We start from the raw sequence: 20,102 nt of genomic DNA, 5'->3' as shown, positions 1-20,102 counted from the left end.
CCATCAGAACCTCCCCATACATCTGTGTCCCCATCAGAACCTCCCCATACATCTGTGTCCCCATCAGAACCTCCCCATACATCTGTGTCCCCATCAGAACCTCCCCATACATCTGTGTCCCCATCAGAACCTCCCCATACATCTGTGTCCCCATCAGAACCTCCCCATACATCTGTGTCCCCATCAGAACCTCCCCATACATCTGTGTCCCCATCAGAGACTCCCTGCCCATTTGTGTCCCCAGATTCCGGAATCTCTTCGTTACCGTCATTTCCCAGGATCCCCCGGCTACTCACTGGTTACTATACCGGCAAGCCCAAGCACATAGCAGCCATCTTCATCATCATCATCCGGCGGCTTCTCACCCAGAGCATCCACAAACCTGGTCACAGTCTGGGAGACCAACATGAAGAACTCAGCACATTTATCCTATAAGGAGAGACAGAGAATATAGTAGATGGGGCATCATATGACCCTGGAGATCTAGGACTAGAACTGTAGACAGGGCATCATATGACCCTGGAGATCTAGGACTAGGACTGTAGACAGGGCATCATACGGCCCTGGAGATCTAGGACTAGGACTGTAGACAAGGCATCATACGACCCTGGACAACTAGGACTAGGACTGTAGACAGGGCATCATATGACCCTGAAGATCTAGAACTAGGACTGTAGACAGGGCATCATACGGCCCTGGAGATCTAGGACTAGGACTGTAGACAGGGCATCATATGACCCTGGAGATCTAGAACTAGGACTGTAGACAGGGCATCATACGACCCTGGAGATCTAGGACTAGGACTGTAGACAGGGCATCATACGACCCTGGAGATCTAAGACTAGGACTGTAGACAAGGCATCATACGACCCTGGAGATCTAGGACTAGGACTGTAGACAGGGCATCATACGACCCTGGAGATCTAAGACTAGGACTGTAGACAAGGCATCATACTACCCTGGACAACTAAGACTAGGATTGTAGACAGGGCATCATATATGGGGTGTCATGTGACCCTGGATAACTAGGACTGTAGATGGGGTGTCATGTGACCCCGGATAACTAGGACTGTAGATGGGGTGTCATGTGACCCCGGATAACTAGGACTGTAGATGGGGTGTCATGTGACCCCGGATAACTAGGACTGTAGATGGGGTGTCATGTGACCCTGGATAGCTAGGACTATAGATGGGGTGTCATGTGACCCCCGGATAACTAGGACTGTAGATGGGGTGTCATGTGACCCCGGATAACTAGGACTGTAGATGGGGTGTCATGTGACCCTGGATAGCTAGGACTATAGATGGGGTGTCATGTGACCCCCGGACAACTAGGACTGTAGATGGGGCGTCATGTGACCTTGGATAACTAGAACTGTAGATGGGGTGTCATGTGACCCCGGATAACATGGACTGTAGATGGGGTGTCATGTGACCCCGGATAACTAGGACTATAGATGAGGTGTCATGTGACCCCGGATAACTAGAATTGTAGATGGGGTGTCATGTGACCCCGGATAACATGGACTGTATATGGGGTGTCATGTGACCCTGGATAACTAGAATTGTAGATGGGGTGTCATGTGACCCCGGATAACATGGACTGTAGATGGGGTGTCATGTAACCCTGGATAACTAGGACTGTAGATGGGGTGTCATGTGACCCCGGTTAACTAGGACTGTAGATGGGATGTCATGTGACCCCGGATAACATGGACTGTAGATGGGGTGTCATGTGACCCCAGATAACTAGAACTGTAGATGGGGTGTCATGTGACCCTGGATAATTAGGACTGTAGATGGGGTGTCATGTGACCCCGGATAACTAGGACTATAGATGGGGTGTCATGTGACCCCAGATAACTAGAACTGTAGATGGGGTGTCATGTGACCCTGGATAACTAGGACTGTAGATGGGGTGTCATGTGACCCCGGATAACTAGGACTGTAGATGGGGAGTCATGTGACCCCGGATAACTAGAACTGTAGATGGGGTGTCATGTGACCCCCGGACAACTAGGACTGTAGATGGGGCGTCATGTGACCCTGGATAACATGGACTATAGATGGGGTGTCATGTGACCCTGGATAACTAGGACTGTCGATGGGGTGTCATGTGACCCGGATAACTAGGACTGTAGATGGGGTGTCATGTGACCCTGGATAATTAGGACTGTAGATGGGGAGTCATGTGACCCTGGATAATTAGGACTGTAGATGGGGTGTCATGTGACCCTGGATAATTAGGACTGTAGATGGGGTGTCATGTGACCCTGGATAATTAGGACTGTAGATGGGGTGTCATGTGACCCCGGATAACTAGGACTGTAGATGGGGAGTCATGTAACCCCGGATAACTAGAACTGTAGATGGGGTGTCATGTGACCCCCGGACAACTAGGACTGTAGATGGGGCGTCATGTGACCCTGGATAACATGGACTATAGATGGGGTGTCATGTGACCCCCGGATAACTAGGACTGTCGATGGGGTGTCATGTGACCCTGGATAATTAGGACTGTAGATGGGGTGTCATGTGACCCCGGATAACTAGGACTGTCGATGGGGTGTCATGTGACCCGGATAACTAGGACTGTAGATGGGGTGTCATGTGACCCCAGATAACTAGGACTGTAGATGGGGTGTCATGTGACCCCAGATAACTAGGACTATAGATGGGGTGTCATGTGACCCCGGATAACTAGAATTGTAGATGGGGAGTCATGTAACCCCGGATAATTAGGACTGTAGATGGGGAGTCATGTGACCCTGGATAATTAGGACTGTAGATGGGGTGTCATGTGACCCTGGATAATTAGGACTGTAGATGGGGTGTCATGTGACCCTGGATAATTAGGACTGTAGATGGGGTGTCATGTGACCCTGGATAATTAGGACTGTAGATGGGGTGTCATGTGACCCTGGATAATTAGGACTGTAGATGGGGTGTCATGTGACCCTGGATAATTAGGACTGTAGATGGGGTGTCATGTGACCCTGGATAATTAGGACTGTAGATGGGGTGTCATGTGACCCTGGATAATTAGGACTGTAGATGGGGTGTTATGTGACCCCGGATAACTAGGACTATAGATGAGTTGTGCCCCAGATCATATCCCATTCCCATCGAGCTCACAATTTAGCACCATCACTCACCATTCCCAGAATGCTCCTCACTGTCTCCTCTCTGTTTGAGACGCTCCAGAGTAACGTGCAGAGGAAGGATCCCATGTGAGTTGAGAAGTCGATCGGCTGGACAGATTGCTCCCTCAGGGTGGACAGCTGGACAAGCAGAGACAGGTTCTCCTGTACCGAGGACAAGGAGTCCCAATGTGACACACAATGTATACTCTACAGCTAGAGGACCAGTCCTCCTCCTCCTATTCATATAATAATGAGAACATTATGTCTCTCTATAGAATATACATAGGACAGAGGAGGGGACAGAAGAGTGCGGTATGAGGACAGAGGAGGGGACAGAAGAGTGCGGTATGAGAACAGAGGAGGGGACAGAAGAGTGCGGTATGAGAACAGAGGAGGGGACAGAAGAGTGCAGTATGAGGACAGAGGAGGGGACAGAAGAGTGCGGTATGAGGACAGAGGAGGGGACAGAAGAGTGCAGTATGAGGACAGAGGAGGGGACAGAAGAGTGCGGTATGAGGACAGAGGAGGGGACAGAAGAGTGCAGTATGAGGACAGAGGAGGGGACAAAAGAGTGCAGTATGAGGACAGAGGAGGGGACAGAAAAGTGCGGTATGAGAACAGAGGAGGGGACAGAAGAGTGCGGTATGAGAACAGAGGAGGGGACAGAAGAGTGCGGTATGAGGACAGAGGAGGGGACAGATGAGTGCGGTATGAGGACAGAGGAGGGGACAGATGAGTGCGGTATGAGAACAGAGGAGGGGACAGAAGAGTGCAGTATGAGGACAGAGGAGGGGACAGAAGAGTGCAGTATGAGGACAGAGGAGGGGACAGAAGAGTGCAGTATGAGGACAGAGGAGGGGACAGAAGAGTGCGGTATGAGAACAGAGGAGGGGACAGAAGAGTGCAGTATGAGGACAGAGGAGGGGACAGAAGAGTGCGGTATGAGAACAGAGGAGGGGACAGAAGAGTGCGGTATGAGAACAGAGGAGGGGACAGAAGAGTGCGGTATGAGAACAGAGGAGGGGACAGAAGAGTGCAGTATGAGGACAGAGGAGGGGACAGAAGAGTGCGGTATGAGGACAGAGGAGGGGACAGAAGAGTGCAGTATGAGGACAGAGGAGGGGACAGAAGAGTGCAGTATGAGGACAGAGGAGGGGACAGAAGAGTGCGGTATGAGGACAGAGGAGGGGACAGAAGAGTGCAGTATGAGGACAGAGGAGGGGACAGAAGAGTGCAGTATGAGGACAGAGGAGGGGACAGAAGAGTGCGGTATGAGGACAGAGGAGGGGACAGAAGAGTGCAGTATGAGGACAGAGGAGGGGACAGAAGAGTGCGGTATGAGGACAGAGGAGGGGACAGAAGAGTGCAGTATGAGGACAGAGGAGGGGACAGAAGAGTGCGGTATGAGGACAGAGGAGGGGACAGAAGAGTGCAGTATGAGGACAGAGGAGGGGACAAAAGAGTGCAGTATGAGGACAGAGGAGGGGACAGAAAAGTGCGGTATGAGAACAGAGGAGGGGACAGAAGAGTGCGGTATGAGAACAGAGGAGGGGACAGAAGAGTGCGGTGTGAGGACAGAGGAGGGGACAGATGAGTGCGGTATGAGGACAGAGGAGGGGACAGATGAGTGCGGTATGAGAACAGAGGAGGGGACAGAAGAGTGCAGTATGAGGACAGAGGAGGGGACAGAAGAGTGCAGTATGAGGACAGAGGAGGGGACAGAAGAGTGCAGTATGAGGACAGAGGAGGGGACAGAAGAGTGCGGTATGAGAACAGAGGAGGGGACAGAAGAGTGCAGTATGAGGACAGAGGAGGGGACAGAAGAGTGTGGTATGAGGACAGAGGAGGGGACAGAAGAGTGCGGTATGAGAACAGAGGAGGGGACAGAAGAGTGCAGTATGAGAACAGAGGAGTGGACAGAAGAGTGCGGTATGAGGACAGAGGAGGGGACAGAAGAGTGCGGTATGAGAACAGAGGAGGGGACAGAAGAGTGCAGTATGAGAACAGAGGAGTGGACAGAAGAGTGCGGTATGAGGACAGAGGAGGGGACAGAAGAGTGCAGTATGAGGACAGAGGAGGGGATAGAAGAGTGCAGTATGAGGACAGAGGAGGGAATAGAAGAGTGCAGTATGAGGACAGAGGAGGGCAGTATGAGGACAGAGGAGGGCAGTATGAGGACAGAGGAGGGGACAGAAGAGTGCGGTATGAGGACAGAGGAGGGGACAGAAGAGTGCGGTATGAGGACAGAGGAGGGGACAGAAGAGTGCGGTATGAGGACAGAGGAGGGGACAGAAGAGTGCGGTATGAGAACAGAGGAGGGGACAGAAGAGTGCGGTATGAGGACAGAGGAGGGGACAGAAGAGTGCGGTATGAGGACAGAGGAGGGGACAGAAGAGTGCAGTATGAGGACAGAGGAGGGGATAGAAGAGTGCAGTATGAGGACAGAGGAGGGCAGTATGAGGACAGAGGAGGGCAGTATGAGGACAGAGGAGGGGACAGAAGAGTGCAGTATGAGGACAGAGGAGGGGACAGAAGAGTGCGGTATGAGGACAGAGGAGGGGACAGAAGAGTGCGGTATGAGGACAGAGGAGGGGACAGAAGAGTGCAGTATGAGGTCAGAGGAGGGCAGTATGAGGACAGAGGAGGGCAGTATGAGGACAGAGGAGGGGATAGAAGAGTGCAGTATGAGGACAGAGGAGGGGATAGAAGAGTGCGGTATGAGGACAGAGGAGGGGACAGAAGAGTGCGGTATGAGGACAGAGGAGGGGACAGAAGAGTGCAGTATGAGGACAGAGGAGGGGACAGAAGAGTGCAGTATGAGGACAGAGGAGGGGACAGAAGAGTGCAGTATGAGGACAGAGGAGGGGACAGAAGAGTGCGGTATGAGGACAGAGGAGGGGACAGAAGAGTGCGGTATGAGGACAGAGGAGTGGACAGAAGAGTGCAGTATGAGAACAGAGGAGGGGACAGAAGAGTGCGGTATGAGGACAGAGGAGGGGACAGAAGAGTGCGGTATGAGGACAGAGGAGGGGACAGAAGAGTGCGGTATGAGGACAGAGGAGGGCAGTATGAGGACAGAGGAGGGGACAGAAGAGTGCGGTATGAGGACAGAGGAGGGGACAGAAGAGTGCAGTATGAGAACAGAGGAGTGGACAGAAGAGTGCGGTATGAGGACAGAGGAGGGGACAGAAGAGTGTGGTATGAGAACAGAGGAGGGGACAGAAGAATGCAGTATGAGGACAGAGGAGGGGATAGAAGAGTGCAGTATGAGAACAGAGGAGTGGACAGAAGAGTGCGGTATGAGGACAGAGGAGGGGACAGAAGAGTGCGGTATGAGGACAGAGGAGGAGACAGAAGAGTGCGGTATGAGGACAGAGGAGGGGACAGAAGAGTGCGGTATGAGGACAGAGGAGGGGACAGAAGAGTGCAGTATGAGGACAGAGGAGGGGACAGAAGAGTGCAGTATGAGGACAGAGGAGGGGATAGAAGAGCGCAGTATGAGGACAGAGGAGGGGACAGAAGAGTGTGGTATGAGGACAGAGGAGGGCAGTATGAGGACAGAGGAGGGGACAGAAGAGTGCAGTATGAGGACAGAAGAGTGTGGTATGAGGACAGAGGAGGGGACAGAAGAGTGTGGTATGAGGACAGAGGAGGGGACAGAAGAGTGCAGTATGAGGACAGAGGAGGGCAGTATGAGGACAGAGGAGGGGACAGAAGAGTGCAGTATGAGGACAGAAGAGTGTGGTATGAGGACAGAGGAGGGGACAGAAGAGTGCGGTATGAGGACAGAGGAGGGGACAGAAGAGTGCAGTATGAGAACAGAGGAGTGGACAGAAGAGTGCAGTATGAGGACAGAGGAGGGGACAGAAGAGTGCGGTATGAGGACAGAGGAGGGGACAGAAGAGTGCGGTATGAGGACAGAGGAGGGGACAGAAGAGTGCGGTATGAGGACAGAGGAGGGGACAGAAGAGTGCAGTATGAGAACAGAGGAGTGGACAGAAGAGTGCGGTATGAGGACAGAGGAGGGGACAGAAGAGTGCAGTATGAGGACAGAGGAGGGGACAGAAGAGTGCAGTATGAGGACAGAGGAGGGGACAGAAGAGTGCAGTATGAGGACAGAGGAGGGGATAGAAGAGCGCAGTATGAGGACAGAGGAGGGGACAGAAGAGTGTGGTATGAGGACAGAGGAGGGGACAGAAGAGTGCAGTATGAGGACAGAGGAGGGGACAGAAGAGTGCAGTATGAGGACAGAGGAGGGGATAGAAGAGCGCAGTATGAGGACAGAGGAGGGGACAGAAGAGTGTGGTATGAGGACAGAGGAGGGGACAGAAGAGTGCAGTATGAGGACAGAGGAGGGCAGTATGAGGACAGAGGAGGGGACAGAAGAGTGCAGTATGAGGACAGAAGAGTGTGGTATGAGGACAGAAGAGGGGACAGAAGAGTGCGGTATGAGGACAGAGGAGGGGACAGAAGAGTGCAGTATGAGAACAGAGGAGTGGACAGAAGAGTGCAGTATGAGGACAGAGGAGGGGACATATGAGTGCGGTATGAGGACAGAGGAGGGGACAGAAGAGTGCGGTATGAGGACAGAGGAGGGGACAGAAGAGTGCGGTATGAGGACAGAGGAGGGGACAGAAGAGTGCAGTATGAGAACAGAGGAGTGGACAGAAGAGTGCGGTATGAGGACAGAGGAGGGGACAGAAGAGTGCAGTATGAGGACAGAGGAGGGGACAGAAGAGTGCAGTATGAGGACAGAGGAGTGGACAGAAGAGTGCAGTATGAGGACAGAGGAGGAGACAGAAGAGTGTGGTATGAGAACAGAGGAGGGGACAGAAGAGTGCGGTATGAGGACAGAGGAGGGGACAGAAGAGTGCAGTATGAGGACAGAGGAGGGGATAGAAGAGTGCAGTATGAGGACAGAGGAGGGCAGTATGAGGACAGAGGAGGGGACAGAAGAGTGCAGTATGAGGACAGAGGAGGGCAGTATGAGGACAGAGGAGGGCAGTATGAGGACAGAGGAGGGGACAGAAGAGTGCAGTATGAGGACAGAGGAGGGGATAGAAGAGTGCAGTATGAGAACAGAGGAGGGGACAGAAGAGTGCGGTATGAGGACAGAGGAGGGGACAGAAGAGTGCGGTATGAGGACAGAGGAGGGGACAGAAGAGTGCGGTATGAGGACAGAGGAGGGGACAGAAGAGTGCGGTATGAGGAGAGAGGAGGGGACAGAAGAGTGCAGTATGAGAACAGAGGAGGGGACAGAAGAGTGCGGTATGAGGACAGAGGAGGGGACAGAAGAGTGCGGTATGAGGACAGAGGAGGGGACAGAAGAGTGCGGTATGAGGACAGAGGAGGGAAGTATGAGGACAGAGGAGGGGACAGAAGAGTGCGGTATGAGGACAGAGGAGGGGACAGAAGAGTGCAGTATGAGAACAGAGGAGTGGACAGAAGAGTGTGGTATGAGGACAGAGGAGGGGACAGAAGAGTGTGGTATGAGAACAGAGGAGGGGACAGAAGAGTGCAGTATGAGGACAGAGGAGGGGATAGAAGAGTGCAGTATGAGAACAGAGGAGTGGACAGAAGAGTGCGGTATGAGGACAGAGGAGGGGACAGAAGAGTGCGGTATGAGGACAGAGGAGGGGACAGAAGAGTGCGGTATGAGGACAGAGGAGGGGACAGAAGAGTGCGGTATGAGGACAGAGGAGGGGACAGAAGAGTGCAGTATGAGAACAGAGGAGGGGACAGAAGAGTGCAGTATGAGGACAGAGGAGGGGACAGAAGAGTGCAGTATGAGGACAGAGGAGGGGACAGAAGAGTGCGGTATGAGGACAGAGGAGGGGACAGAAGAGTGCAGTATGAGAACAGAGGAGTGGACAGAAGAGTGTGGTATGAGGACAGAGGAGGGGACAGAAGAGTGCGGTATGAGGACAGAGGAGGGGACAGAAGAGTGTGGTATGAGGACAGAGGAGGGGACAGAAGAGTGCGGTATGAGGACAGAGGAGGGAAGTATGAGGACAGAGGAGGGGACAGAAGAGTGCGGTATGAGGACAGAGGAGGGGACAGAAGGGTGCAGTATGAGAACAGAGGAGTGGACAGAAGAGTGTGGTATGAGGACAGAGGAGGGGACAGAAGAGTGTGGTATGAGAACAGAGGAGGGGACAGAAGAGTGCAGTATGAGGACAGAGGAGGGGATAGAAGAGTGCAGTATGAGAACAGAGGAGTGGACAGAAGAGTGCGGTATGAGGACAGAGGAGGGGACAGAAGAGTGCGGTATGAGGACAGAGGAGGGGACAGAAGAGTGCGGTATGAGGACAGAGGAGGGGACAGAAGAGTGCGGTATGAGGACAGAGGAGGGGACAGAAGAGTGCAGTATGAGAACAGAGGAGGGGACAGAAGAGTGCAGTATGAGGACAGAGGAGGGGACAGAAGAGTGCAGTATGAGGACAGAGGAGGGGACAGAAGAGTGCGGTATGAGGACAGAGGAGGGGACAGAAGAGTGCAGTATGAGAACAGAGGAGGGGACAGAAGAGTGTGGTATGAGAACAGAGGAGTGGACAGAAGAGTGTGGTATGAGGACAGAGGAGGGGACAAAAGAGTGTGGTATGAGAACAGAGGAGGGGACAGAAGAGTGCAGTATGAGGACAGAGGAGGGGATAGAAGAGTGCAGTATGAGAACAGAGGAGTGGACAGAAGAGTGCGGTATGAGGACAGAGGAGGGGACAGAAGAGTGCGGTATGAGGACAGAGGAGGGGACAGAAGAGTGCGGTATGAGGACAGAGGAGGGGACAGAAGAGTGCGGTATGAGGACAGAGGAGGGGACAGAAGAGTGCAGTATGAGAACAGAGGAGGGGACAGAAGAGTGCGGTATGAGGACAGAGGAGGGGACAGAAGAGTGCAGTATGAGGACAGAGGAGGGGACAGAAGAGTGCGGTATGAGGACAGAGGAGGGGACAGAAGAGTGCAGTATGAGGACAGAGGAGGGGACAGAAGAGTGCGGTATGAGGACAGAGGAGGGGACAGAAGAGTGCGGTATGAGGACAGAGGAGGGGACAGAAGAGTGCGGTATGAGGACAGAGGAGGGGACAGAAGAGTGCGGTATGAGGACAGAGGAGGGGAAAGAAGAGTGCAGTATGAGGACAGAGGAGGGGACAGAAGAGTGCAGTATGAGGACAGAGGAGGGGACAGAAGAGTGCAGTATGAGGACAGAGGAGGGGACAGAAGAGTGCAGTATGAGGACAGAGGAGTGGACAGAAGAGTGCAGTATGAGAACAGAGGAGGGGACAGAAGAGTGTGGTATGAGAACAGAGGAGGGGACAGAAGAGTGTGGTATGAGAACAGAGGAGGGGACAGAAGAGTGCAGTATGAGAACAGAGGAGTGGACAGAACAGTGTGGTATGAGAACAGAGGAGGGGACAGAAGAGTGTGGTATGAGAACAGAGGAGGGGACAGAAGAGTGCAGTATGAGAACAGAGGAGTGGACAGAAGAGTGTGGTATGAGAAGAGAGGAGTGGACAGAAGAGTGCAGTATGAGGACAGAGGAGGGGACAGAAGAGTGCGGTATGAGAACAGAGGAGTGGACAGAAGAGTGCGGTATGAGAACAGAGGAGGGGACAGAAGAGTGCAGTATGAGAACAGAGGAGTGGACAGAAGAGTGCGGTATGAGGACAGAGGAGGGGACAGAAGAGTGCGGTATGAGGACAGAGGAGGGGACAGAAGAGTGCGGTATGAGGACAGAGGAGGGGACAGAAGAGTGTGGTATGAGGACAGAGGAGGGGACAGAAGAGTGCGGTATGAGGACAGAGGAGGGGACAGAAGAGTGCAGTATGAGGACAGAGGAGGGCAGTATGAGGACAGAGGAGGGCAGTATGAGGACAGAGGAGGGGACAGAAGAGTGCAGTATGAGGACAGAGGAGGGCAGTATGAGGACAGAGGAGGGCAGTATGAGGACAGAGGAGGGGACAGAAGAGTGCAGTATGAGGACAGAGGAGGGGATAGAAGAGTGCAGTATGAGAACAGAGGAGGGGACAGAAGAGTGTGGTATGAGAACAGAGGAGTGGACAGAAGAGTGCGGTATGAGGACAGAGGAGTGGACAGAAGAGTGCGGTATGAGAACAGAGGAGTGGACAGAAGAGTGCGGTATGAGGACAGAGGAGGGGACAGAAGAGTGCAGTATGAGAACAGAGGAGGGGACAGAAGAGTGCGGTATGAGGACAGAGGAGGGGACAGAAGAGTGCGGTATGAGGACAGAGGAGGGGACAGAAGAGTGCGGTATGAGAACAGAGGAGTGGACAGAAGAGTGCGGTATGAGGACAGAGGAGGGGACAGAAGAGTGCAGTATGAGAACAGAGGAGGGGACAGAAGAGTGTGGTATGAGGACAGAGGAGGGGACAGAAGAGTGCGGTATGAGGACAGAGGAGGGGACAGAAGAGTGCGGTATGAGAACAGAGGAGGGGACAGAAGAGTGCAGTATGAGAACAGAGGAGTGGACAGAAGAGTGCGGTATGAGGACAGAGGAGGGGACCGAAGAGTGCGGTATGAGGACAGAGGAGGGGACAGAAGAGTGCAGTATGAGAACAGAGGAGGGGATAGAAGAGTGCGGTATGAGGACAGAGGAGGGGACAGAAGAGTGTGGTATGAGGACAGAGGAGGGGACAGAAGAGTGCAGTATTAGGACAGAGGAGGGCAGTATGAGGACAGAGGAGGGGACAGAAGAGTGCAGTATGAGGACAGAAGAGTGTGGTATGAGGACAGAGGAGGGGACAGAAGAGTGCGGTATGAGAACAGAGGAGTGGACAGAAGATTGCAGTATGAGGACAGAGGAGGGGACAGAAGAGTGCGGTATGAGGACAGAGGAGGGGACAGAAGAGTGCGGTATGAGGACAAAGGAGGGGACAGAAGAGTGCAGTATGAGGACAGAGGAGGGGACAGAAGAGTGCAGTATGAGAACAGAGGAGTGGACAGAAGAGTGCAGTATGAGAACAGAGGAGGGGACAGAAGAGTGCAGTATGAGGACAGAGGAGGGGACAGAAGAGTGCGGTATGAGGACAGAGGAGGGGACAGAAGAGTGCGGTATGAGGACAGAGGAGGGGACAGAAGAGTGCAGTATGAGGAGAGAGGAGGGGACAGAAGAGTGCAGTATGAGAACAGAGGAGGGGACAGAAGAGTGCAGTATGAGGACAGAGGAGGGGACAGAAGAGTGCGGTATGAGGACAGAGGAGGGGACAGAAGAGTGCGGTATGAGGACAGAGGAGGGGACAGAAGAGTGCGGTATGAGGACAGAGGAGGAGACAGAAGAGTGCGGTATGAGGACAGAGGAGGGGACAGAAGAGTGCGGTATGAGGACAGAGGAGGGGACAGAAGAGTGCGGTATGAGGAGAGAGGAGGGGACAGAAGAGTGCAGTATGAGAACAGAGGAGGGGACAGAAGAGTGCAGTATGAGGACAGAGGAGGGGACAGAAGAGTGCGGTATGAGGACAGAGGAGGGGACAGAAGAGTGCGGTATGAGGATAGAGGAGGGCAGTATGAGGACAGAGGAGGGGACAGAAGAGTGCGGTATGAGGATAGAGGAGGGGACAGAAGAGTGCAGTATGAGAACAGAGGAGTGGACAGAAGAGTGCGGTATGAGGACAGAGGAGGGGACAGAAGAGTGCGGTATGAGGACAGAGGAGGGGACAGAAGAGTGCGGTATGAGAACAGAGGAGGGGACAGAAGAGTGCAGTATGAGGACAGAGGAGGGGATAGAAGAGTGCAGTATGAGAACAGAGGAGTGGACAGAAGAGTGCGGTATGAGGACAGAGGAGGGGACAGAAGAGTGCGGTATGAGGACAGAGGAGGGGACAGAAGAGTGCGGTATGAGGACAGAGGAGGGGACAGAAGAGTGCAGTATGAGAACAGAGGAGTGGACAGAAGAGTGTGGTATGAGGACAGAGGAGGGGACAGAAGAGTGTGGTATGAGAACAGAGGAGGGGACAGAAGAGTGCAGTATGAGGACAGAGGAGGGGATAGAAGAGTGCAGTATGAGAACAGAGGAGTGGACAGAAGAGTGTGGTATGAGGACAGAGGAGGGGACAGAAGAGTGTGGTATGAGAACAGAGGAGGGGACAGAAGAGGGCAGTATGAGGACAGAGGAGGGGACAGAAGAGTGCGGTATGAGGACAGAGGAGGGGACAGAAGAGTGCGGTATGAGGACAGAGGAGGGGACAGAAGAGTGCGGTATGAGGACAGAGGAGGGGACAGAAGAGTGCAGTATGAGAACAGAGGAGTGGACAGAAGAGTGTGGTATGAGGACAGAGGAGGGGACAGAAGAGTGTGGTATGAGAACAGAGGAGGGGACAGAAGAGTGCAGTATGAGGACAGAGGAGGGGATAGAAGAGTGCAGTATGAGAACAGAGGAGTGGACAGAAGAGTGCGGTATGAGGACAGAGGAGGGGACAGAAGAGTGCGGTATGAGGACAGAGGAGGGGACAGAAGAGTGCGGTATGAGGACAGAGGAGGGGACAGAAGAGTGCGGTATGAGGACAGAGGAGGGGACAGAAGAGTGCAGTATGAGGACAGAGGAGGGCAGTATGAGGACAGAGGAGGGCAGTATGAGGACAGAGGAGGGGACAGAAGAGTGCAGTATGAGGACAGAGGAGGGGATAGAAGAGTGCAGTATGAGAACAGAGGAGGGGACAGAAGAGTGCGGTATGAGGACAGAGGAGGGGACAGAAGAGTGCGGTATGAGGACAGAGGAGGGGACAGAAGAGTGCGGTATGAGGACAGAGGAGGGGACAGAAGAGTGCAGTATGAGAACAGAGGAGGGGACAGAAGAGTGCGGTATGAGGACAGAGGACGGGACAGAAGAGTGCGGTATGAGGACAGAGGAGGGGACAGAAGAGTGCGGTATGAGGACAGAGGAGGGGATAGAAGAGTGCAGTATGAGGACAGAGGAGGGCAGTATGAGGACAGAGGAGGGGACAGAAGAGTGCAGTATGAGGACAGAGGAGGGGATAGAAGAGTGCAGTATGAGGACAGAGGAGGGCAGTATGAGGACAGAGGAGGGGACAGAAGAGTGCAGTATGAGAACAGAGGAGGGGACAGAAGAGTGCGGTATGAGGACAGAGGAGGGGACAGAAGAGTGCAGTATGAGGACAGAGGAGGGCAGTATGAGGACAGAGGAGGGCAGTATGAGGACAGAGGAGGGGACAGAAGAGTGCAGTATGAGGACAGAGGAGGGGATAGAAGAGTGCAGTATGAGAACAGAGGAGGGGACAGAAGAGTGCGGTATGAGGACAGAGGAGGGGACAGAAGAGTGCGGTATGAGGACAGAGGAGGGGACAGAAGAGTGCGGTATGAGGACAGAGGAGGGGACAGAAGAGTGCAGTATGAGAACAGAGGAGGGGACAGAAGAGTGCGGTATGAGGACAGAGGACGGGACAGAAGAGTGCGGTATGAGGACAGAGGAGGGGACAGAAGAGTGCGGTATGAGGACAGAGGAGGGGATAGAAGAGTGCAGTATGAGGACAGAGGAGGGCAGTATGAGGACAGAGGAGGGGACAGAAGAGTGCAGTATGAGGACAGAGGAGGGGATAGAAGAGTGCAGTATGAGGACAGAGGAGGGCAGTATGAGGACAGAGGAGGGGACAGAAGAGTGCAGTATGAGAACAGAGGAGGGGACAGAAGAGTGCGGTATGAGAACAGAGGAGTGAACAGAAGAGTACGGTATGAGGACAGAGGAGGGGACAGAAAAGTGCGGTATGAGGACAGAGGAGGGGACAGAAGAGTGCAGTATGAGAACAGAGGAGGGGACAGAAGAGTGCGGTATGAGGACAGAGGAGGGGACAGAAGAGTGCGGTATGAGGACAGAGGAGGGGACAGAAGAGTGCGGTATGAGGACAGAGGAGGGCAGTATGAGGACAGAGGAGGGGACAGAAGAGTGCGGTATGAGGACAGAGGAGGGGACAGAAGAGTGCAGTATGAGAACAGAGGAGTGGACAGAAGAGTGCGGTATGAGGACAGAGGAGGGGACAGAAGAGTGCAGTATGAGGACAGAAGAGTGCAGTATGAGAACAGAGGAGTGGACAGAAGAGTGCGGTATGAGGACAGAGGAGGGGACAGAAGAGTGCAGTATGAGGACAGAGGAGGGGACAGAAGAGTGCAGTATGAGGACAGAGGAGGGGACAGAAGAGTGCAGTATGAGGACAGAGGAGGGGACAGAAGAGTGCAGTATGAGGACAGAGGAGGGGACAGAAGAGTGCAATATGAGGACAGAGGAGGGGATAGAAGAGTGCAGTATGAGGACAGAGCAGGGGACAGAAGAGTGTGGTATGAGGACAGAGGAGGGGACAGAAGAGTGCAGTATGAGGACAGAGGAGGGGATAGAAGAGTGCAGTATGAGGACAGAGGAGGGCAGTATGAGGACAGAGGAGGGGACAGAAGAGTGCAGTATGAGGACAGAAGAGTGTGGTATGAGGACAGAGGAGGGGACAGAAGAGTGCGGTATGAGGACAGAGGAGGGGACAGAAGAGTGCAGTATGAGAACAGAGGAGTGGACAGAAGATTGCAGTATGAGGACAGAGGAGGGGACAGAAGAGTGCGGTATGAGGACAGAGGAGGGGACAGAAGAGTGCGGTATGAGGACAAAGGAGGGGACAGAAGAGTGCGGTATGAGGACAGAGGAGGGGACAGAAGAGTGCAGTATGAGAACAGAGGAGTGGACAGAAGAGTGCGGTATGAGGACAGAGGAGGGGACAGAAGAGTGCAGTATGAGGACAGAGGAGGGGACAGAAGAGTGCAGTATGAGGACAGAGGAGGGGATAGAAGAGTGCAGTATGAGAACAGAGGAGTGGACAGAAGAGTGCGGTATGAGGACTGAGGAGGGGACAGAAGAGTGCGGTATGAGGACAGAAGAGTGTGGTATGAGGACAGAGGAGGGGACAGAAGAGTGCGGTATGAGGACAGAGGAGGGGACAGAAGAGTGCGGTATGAGGACAAAGGAGGGGACAGAAGAGTGCAGTATGAGGACAGAGGAGGGCAGTATGAGGACAGAGGACGGCAGTATGAGGACAGAGGAGGGGACAGAAGAGTGCGGTATGAGGACAGAAGAGTGCAGTATGAGGACAGAGGAGGGGATAGAAGAGTGCAGTATGAGAACAGAGGAGTGGACAGAAGAGTGCGGTATGAGGACAGAGGAGGGGACAGAAGAGTGCGGTATGAGGACAGAGGAGGGGACAGAAGAGTGCAGTATGAGAACAGAGGAGTGGACAGAAGAGTGCGGTATGAGGACAGAGGAGGGCAGTATGAGGATAGAGGAGGGGACAGAAGAGTGCAGTATGAGAACAGAGGAGGGGACAGAAGAGTGCGGTATGAGGACAGAGGAGGGGACAGAAGAGTGTGGTATGAGGACAGAGGAGGGCAGTATGAGGACAGAGGAGGGGACAGAAGAGTGCGGTATGAGGACAGAGGAGGGGACAGAAGAGTGCAGTATGAGGACAGAGGAGGGCAGTATGAGGACAGAGGAGGGGACAGAAGAGTGCAGTATGAGGACAGAGGAGGGGACAGAAGAGTGCGGTATGAGGACAGAGGAGGGGACAGAAGAGTGCAGTATGAGGACAGAGGAGGGGACAGAAGAGTGCGGTATGAGGACAGAGGAGGGGACAGAAGAGTGCGGTATGAGGACAGAGGAGGGGACAGAAGAGTGCGGTATGAGGACAGAGGAGGGGACAGATGAGTGCGGTATGAGAACAGAGGAGTGGACAGAAGAGTGCGGTATGAGGACAGAGGAGGGGACAGAAGAGTGCGGTATGAGGACAGAGGAGGGGACAGAAGAGTGCAGTATGAGAACAGAGGAGTGGACAGAAGAGTGCGGTATGAGGACAGAGGAGGGGACAGAAGAGTGCAGTATGAGGACAGAGGAGGGAACAGAAGAGTGCAGTATGAGGACAGAGGAGTGGACAGAAGAGTGCGGTATGAGGACAGAGGAGGGGACAGAAGAGTGCAGTATGAGGACAGAGGAGGGGACAGAAGAGTGCGGTATGAGGACAGAGGAGGGGACAGAAGAGTGCAGTATGAGGACAGAGGAGTGGACAGAAGAGTGCGGTATGAGGACAGAGGAGGGGACAGAAGAGTGCAGTATGAGGACAGAGGAGGGGACAGAAGAGTGCGGTATGAGGACAGAGGAGGGGACAGAAGAGTGCAGTATGAGGACAGAGGAGGGAACAGAAGAGTGCAGTATGAGAACAGAGGAGTGGACAGAAGAGTGCGGTATGAGGACAGAGGAGGGGACAGAAGAGTGTGGTATGAGAACAGAGGAGGGGACAGAAGAGTGCAGTATGAGGACAGAGGAGGGGATAGAAGAGTGCAGTATGAGAACAGAGGAGTGGACAGAAGAGTGCGGTATGAGGACAGAGGAGGGGACAGAAGAGTGCGGTATGAGGACAGAGGAGGGGACAGAAGAGTGAGGTATGAGAACAGAGGAGGGGACAGAAGAGTGCAGTATGAGGACAGAGGAGGGGATAGAAGAGTGCAGTATGAGAACAGAGGAGTGGACAGAAGAGTGCGGTATGAGGACAGAGGAGGGGACAGAAGAGTGCAGTATGAGGACAGAGGAGTGGACAGAAGAGTGCGGTATGAGGACAGAGGAGGGGACAGAAGAGTGCGGTATGAGGACAGAGGAGGGGACAGAAGAGTGCAGTATGAGGACAGAGGAGGGGACAGAAGAGTGCAGTATGAGAACAGAGGAGTGGACAGAAGAGTGCGGTATGAGAACAGAGGAGGGGACAGAAGAGTGCAGTATGAGGACAGAGGAGGGGACAGAAGAGTGCGGTATGAGGACAGAGGAGGGGACAGAAGAGTGCAGTATGAGGACAGAGGAGGGGATAGAAGAGTGCAGTATGAGGACAGAGGAGGGCAGTATGAGGACAGAGGAGGGGACAGAAGAGTGCGGTATGAGGACAGAGGAGGGGACAGAAGAGTGCAGTATGAGGACAGAGGAGGGGATAGAAGAGTGCAGTATGAGGACAGAGGAGGGCAGTATGAGGACAGAGGAGGGGACAGAAGAGTGCGGTATGAGGACAGAGGAGGGGACAGAAGAGTGCAGTATGAGAACAGAGGAGGGGACAGAAGAGTGCGGTATGAGGACAGAGGAGGGGACAGAAGAGTGCAGTATGAGGACAGAGGAGGGGATAGAAGAGTGCAGTATGAGGACAGAGGAGGGGATAGAAGAGTGCAGTATGAGGACAGAGGAGGGCAGTATGAGGACAGAGGAGGGGACAGAAGAGTGCGGTATGAGGACAGAGGAGGGGACAGAAGAGTGTGGTATGAGGACAGATGAGGGCAGTATGAGGACAGAAGAAGGGACAGAAGAGTGCGGTATGAGGACAGAGGAGGGGACAGAAGAGTGCAGTATGAGGACAGAGGAAGGGACAGAAGAGTGCGGTATGAGGACAGAGGAGGGATAAGAGAAGAAGAGAGGGCAGGTATAACCCGGGGTTGTTGATGTTTTCTCACCTCTTTGGCCCTCAGATATTCTCCTTGGGACGTCTCCAGACGGGCCCGGATGTGGTCACAGTCCTGCTCCTTATCCCCAAGCGCTGGGGGACATAAATGAGACTAATTGGAGACGTTCTACAACCAAACCCCCCGAATGTTCCACAGATGGGGTACAACGCCATCAACATGCCCCAACACTTACATTCCCTCCCAAATCCGACCCATGACCAGAGATGGAGGACAAGTCATGTGACTCACCGTTCTCTGCGGACTCCAGTCTCTGCACAGTCTCCACCAGCTCCGAGTTCACAATCTGTGGCAGGAATTCCCTCATCTGCATCACCTCAGTGGTCAGACGCTCCAAGTCCCGCCTCCTCACCAGGACAAACTCCACCTCTGAGGAACTTGACATCTGGGCCAGCAGCTATAGAGGAAGCTTGTATGACATCCGTATCTGTGAACAACATATTGTGTCAGTGAGGAGGAAAACTACGGAGGAGAATAATACATCTAAAACTGGGAGAACGGACAGAACAGTCCAACCCATTGTTATAGGATAAAGGAGTGTACTACATGATGGAGAAGATGGATGACCAATCAGAGGTGGTGGCTCTGCTGGGCTAAGACCAAGACACTTCTGTGGTGGTGAGGACACGAGGACCACAAGAGCTGGATGGTGAACATCACACTCTACCATCAGGAAATCCCAAGGTACACACCAAGCCTCACCAGCCACAGATCACTACAATCATCTCTCATTCAACTCCTGGAGATCACTAATATCTTATTGTCAGGAACCATGAAATCAGACCGAGACAGAAGTACAGGTAAATCACACTTGTTTAATAATAAAAGTAAATATAACAAACGTAGTCAAAACATAGCCAGAGTTCAGTAACTGGAACGGATAGTCAGACAAGCCAAACGTCAGGGAGCCGGAGATGAGCGTAGTAAAACAGCAAGCAGGATCTGGAGCTAGAAGGAATGTCAGCCAAGCAAGTCTTTTAACAGGAACACAGGAGAGCGTCTCTAGAGATGTGACCAAGGCCAAGGCAGAGCTCCTCTGGGCTGTACGGCTTAAGTAGGCAGGACTGACAAGCAGGATATCATCAACAGCTGGTTAACTGTGGAGAGATAGGAGCTGGCAATTAGCCGACAGCTGAGCGGCCAGCTCAGAGAAGGAAGGGCTGAGCCCAGCCCTGACAGTACCCCCCTCCTCAATGACCCCTCCCCCTCGGAGAACCACCAGGCTTGAGGGGAAAACGTCTATGGAAATCACGGAGGAGGACTGGGCATGTACATCCGAGGATGAGACCCAAGAGCGTTCCTCCGAACCGTACCCTTTCCAATGCACAAGGTACTGTATGCGCCCATGGAACCTACGGGAGTCAACAATGGACTGTACTTCATACTCCTCATGGTTCTCAACCTGTACAGGGGGTGGACGTGGCACCGAGGTGGTAAAGCGGTTGCAGACCAAAGGTTTTCATAAGG

General features: G+C 53.4%; 1 protein-coding gene across 1 annotated transcript in view; it reads right to left on the bottom strand.

Annotated features, from left to right (window-relative positions):
* The window catches only part of HSF2BP (heat shock transcription factor 2 binding protein), a 59,257-nt gene extending 40,198 nt beyond the window's left edge, over window positions 1-19,059 (bottom strand). The window contains exons 1-4 of the mRNA XM_073617624.1: window positions 18,867-19,059; window positions 18,627-18,709; window positions 3,156-3,305; window positions 297-429 (exon numbers count right to left, since the gene is read on the bottom strand). Coding sequence (XP_073473725.1) covers window positions 297-429; window positions 3,156-3,305; window positions 18,627-18,709; window positions 18,867-19,020 — 520 coding nt within the window. The 5' untranslated portion in view covers window positions 19,021-19,059. The remainder of the gene's footprint in view (window positions 1-296; window positions 430-3,155; window positions 3,306-18,626; window positions 18,710-18,866) is intronic.
* Window positions 19,060-20,102: the final 1,043 nt, after the last annotated feature.

Source organism: Aquarana catesbeiana, linkage group LG02 (assembly GCF_042186555.1).
Source record: "Aquarana catesbeiana isolate 2022-GZ linkage group LG02, ASM4218655v1, whole genome shotgun sequence".
In the NCBI taxonomy this organism is placed as follows: domain Eukaryota; kingdom Metazoa; phylum Chordata; class Amphibia; order Anura; family Ranidae; genus Aquarana; species Aquarana catesbeiana.
This window is presented reverse-complemented; position numbering and strand designations above follow the sequence as displayed.